This window comes from Morone saxatilis, unplaced genomic scaffold, assembly GCF_004916995.1.
Source record: "Morone saxatilis isolate NCDOM2014 unplaced genomic scaffold, NCSU_SB_2.0 Contig3, whole genome shotgun sequence".
NCBI classification, from domain to species: Eukaryota; Metazoa; Chordata; class Actinopteri; family Moronidae; genus Morone; species Morone saxatilis.
In genome coordinates, this window is record NW_023339873.1 from 21,840,395 (window position 1) to 21,844,751 (window position 4,357).

The 4,357-nt window shown below is 36.4% G+C and overlaps 1 protein-coding gene across 1 annotated transcript; it reads left to right on the forward strand.

Annotated features, from left to right (window-relative positions):
* Positions 1-427: 427 nt before the first annotated feature.
* On the forward strand, positions 428-2,939 carry LOC118337370 (microtubule-associated protein tau-like; the record flags this gene model as incomplete). The annotated part of the gene is given in 4 exon segments (XM_035674352.1): positions 428-509; positions 603-712; positions 1,712-1,879; positions 1,961-2,939. Coding segments are annotated over 4 exon segments (393 nt in total), but the record flags the coding sequence as incomplete, so codon positions are not given.
* Between the last annotated feature and the right edge of the window lie 1,418 nt (positions 2,940-4,357).

The following is a 4,357-nucleotide window of genomic DNA, read 5'->3' on the forward strand; positions in this document are numbered from 1 at the left end:
TGATGGCTGGAATCAAGTAACAGAAACATATTTTCCAACTTTCTCTCTTCTCAGCATGTCTGCTGAGAGCCACAGAGGCAGCAGTAAAGATAAATCCACTTTTTAATCCCAACAGTATCAGTAATAAACAGTGTATACAGATCAGAACAGGATCCGGTGAGACTTGTTTATGGGCTCTCTCCTGCAGAGTTCTCCGGGCTCCAGCAGCTGTCTGTGGGCAGATTTTAATCTCATCACTTCGCTGTAACCATAAAGGCGACACCGGCAGCTCTGAAACCCTCCACGACTTCAAGTTTCAACCTCCAAAGTGGTGCCCGAATATCTCAGCCCCAATTCATACAGTCCCCCGTGTCCGTGCTGCAGTGGCAAACTAACACAAGTTTAACTGTTTGACTCCAAATCTGTCTGTCTGTCTGTCTGTCTGTAGGTTCAGATTGTTCATAAGAAGTTGGATCTCAGTAACGTGACGTCAAAGTGTGGCTCCAAAGGCAACCTCCACCACAAACCAGGTTCATGTAGTAATTGTATGAGATAATACAATATTTATATTCATACATTGTACTGTAGTACTATAAACAGTGTGTGTGTGTGTGTGTGTGTAGGTGGAGGGAAGTTGGAGATTAAATCAGAGAAACTGGATTTTAAATCTGTTCAGTCTAAAGTCGGTTCTCTGGAGAACGTCACTCATGTGCCAGGAGGAGGGAAGAAGAAGGTATATGCTAACATCACGCTAACATCACGCTAACATCGCAGCACATTCAATGAGCATCCTGTGAGCAGATGAACTAATTGGAAGCCTTAAAGCTCCAGTGTGTAGCATTCAAAGCCCTCTACTGGCGAAGTTAGAGATTGCAGATTGTTCTGGGCTACTGTACAAACATGGCGGTTCAACATGGCGGACTCCGCCAGCAGAGGAGCCACTCCCTCTGTAGATAAAAACAACAACGATTGTTATTATAAGCTGATTAATGAAAACATATCTATGGATATTATGTTAATGTGTCACACTGGAGCTCTTTATAAAATAATACTTTATATTGTATATTTATTGGTTTAATAATAAATACTTTACTTCCTGTTACATAAAGTGATGTTCTGTATGACGTATTGATCTGTGATCAGCGTTTATTATTTTACATAAACAGACCTCAGACCACTTTACATTTCAAATATATCAAACTAATAATAAATAAATAATTATTAATTATTAGTCATACTTTATTATCTATTGATATTTAATATATATTCTGACCACAAACACATTTTATTGTTCATACATTTTCTATTAACTACATCACATCTGTGTTTATATTTGTTTGTTTGTTTATGTACTATTGATTGTCATGAGATACTATACTATTGATTACTAATTATAATACTAAGTACATTCTATATCATACATCTAACTATATTTATATATTTTGAATTGTCTGTGTATATATATTTTACATTTTTGTAATTTTTTGTACCTTATATGTTACATTTTGTAGTATATTTATTTATATATAGTTTTATATGACAGTAATTAATATATGTTAATTACTGTACAGCTTATGTAATAAGTAACAATATTAATATTTATTTATATTATTGAACTATGGATGTAATATTATTTGTATTTGTATTATTTATTTATATTATTATTTATATTTGAATTATTTGTTGATCTTTATATTATTTAATTATATTATTTATATTGTTGGTGTGTTAGATTGAGAGCCAGAAACTGACCTTTAAAGAGAACGCCAAAGCTCGTACTGACCACGGTGCTGACATCGTCATCCAGCCTGACTCCTCCTCTCGTCATCTTAGCAACACTTCCTCCCCTGGAAGCCTTAACGCTGCTGAAGCTCCGCCCCTCGACACCCTGGCTGACCAGGTGACAGATTTACTGGTTTAGACCACATTTTAAAAAGATGAAAGTAAAACACATGAACTCACAAGTTCCTCTTCCTGTCAGGTGTCTGCCTCTCTTGCCAAACAGGGCCTGTGATTGGATAACCCTGTGCCTACAGATCCCGCCCACTCCTGTTACCAAGGAAACTGCCTGATTGAAGAAAGAAAAAAAAACCCTCATTCTGCCTTTTTCCTCATCACCTTCATCTGATTCCACAAAACACAGGATCGGAGAGATTTTATGAAGTCAAAGTGAGGCCTTAAACTTCTGAGTTTCTGAACGCAGATCATCAATCAATATCTGATCAATATCTGATCAGTATCCAGATTATCACCCATATCAATATCTGATCAATATCCATTATTAGACAGATTATCAATCAATCACAGTTCAGTCCGTCAGGTGAGAGCATTCGGGTGTTCAGTCATAATAATAATAATAATAATAATAGTTTAATGTTTGTGTGTTCAGTACAGATACATCCAGGACACTGTTAGCCTAGCTTAGCACAAAGACTGGAAACTGCTAGCCTAGCTAAATTGACCACTGGATCAGTCAGACTTGAGGTTGTCCTCCTCTAATGGAGCTAGACTAGCAGTCTTTGTGCTAAGCTAGGCTAACAGTTTCCCCCTCTTTCAGTCTTTGTGCTAAGCTAGGCTAACAGTTTCCCCCTGCTTCCAGTCTTTGTGCTTAGCTAGGCTAGAAGATTCTCCCTGCTCACAGTGTTTAACGAACCACATAGCTAACCTTTAGCTGGTTGGCTAATTCATCAAACACATAAAACAGCTGAAAGTTGTCCAAGATTCAAAAGTAGAAAATTATATGAATGTAAAATATTGTTTTACTGAAGCAATGTAAAGATAGTGGTTTATGTCCGTATGTATACAGCTATAAGAAACCCCTATATTGACCTTATATTGACCCTATATTGATACTATATTGACCCTATATTGACTCTATACAAACTCTTTATTGACCTTATATTGATCCTATATTGATACTATATTGACCCTATATTGACCCTATATTGACCTTATATTAAGCCTATATTGACCCTATATTGACCTTATATTAACCCTATATTGACCCTATATTGACCTTATATTAAGCCTATATTGACCTTATATTGATATTATATTGAACCTATATTGACCTTATATTAACCCTATATTGACCATATATTGACCCTATATAAACTCTTTATTGACCTCATATTGACCCCACATTGACCCTATATTGACCTTATATTGACCATATATTGACCCTATATAAACTCTTTATTGACCTTATATTGACCCCATATTGACCCTATATTGACATTAACATTAATATATCGCTGTGATCTTTTGGACGGATTCTTTTGACGACAGCAGCTGTTACACTGATAGTTTGATAGTTTGTAACATATCGATACTGGATATTGTTTATGGCTTTGAAACTGATGCTCATATACAACTGACCCTTCATAAGCCCCGCCCCTTTGTGCTCTGTTCTCCAATCACAGGTGAGCAAGCCTCGGTCAGAACCTTGGTCAACTTCCTCCTTTCCTGTACTTAGATATGCTATGTGCAAGGCTAATATATGTTGGAAAGACAACCACATTTTGAAGATTGTTGCTAACATTAGCTAGACATATACACACAACATTGATGTATTTGATATGGAGATCAATAATTGACTGATAGAAGAGTTGTAATAAAATGTCTCCAGGAGCCCTTGAGGACTTTCTCAGGTTCCGGGCGAAGGTCTGAAAAGTCCTTGAGGAGGTCCTTGAATAAAGTTCCAGGAGGTTCATTCAGGAGAAAACAGAGAACATGATACTCCATGCTAACTCATAACTAGCCTTGATTAGCACGTTAGCATCCTTCATAAAATCCCTCCAATCACAGAACGTCTCCCTCTGATGTCAACTCTCTCAGCCAATCATCATCTCTGTATGCTAATGTAATGTAATTCCCTGTGATGACCCCCTTCATTAAAAATACCCAGAATGCAGTTTGATACAGGTGCCAAACCATACTGTTTCTCTCTCTGCTTGTCGGCTGTTAAAGTGCTTTGTACCAATAAAGTTTCTCTTGGATCTGACCTCTTTGTTCTATCAATAATATTATATATTTACTGTGTGTATAATACAGTATATTATATATTTACTGTGTATATAATACAGTATGTTATATATTTACCGTGTATATAAAACAATACATTATATATTTACTGTGTATATAATACAATATATTATATATTTACTGTGTGTATATAATACAGTATATAGAGCAGGTCTAGACCGAACTCCTTATAGGGTTATTTACAGAGACCCAACAGTTTCCACCATGAGCAAGCACTTGGCGAGAGACAGAGACAGACAGAGACAGGTGCAAGGCAACAACAGTAGCAACAACTACACTAATAGTAGTGACTGGTGATGAACATGAAGAAGATGATGACGACAACAGCAACGAT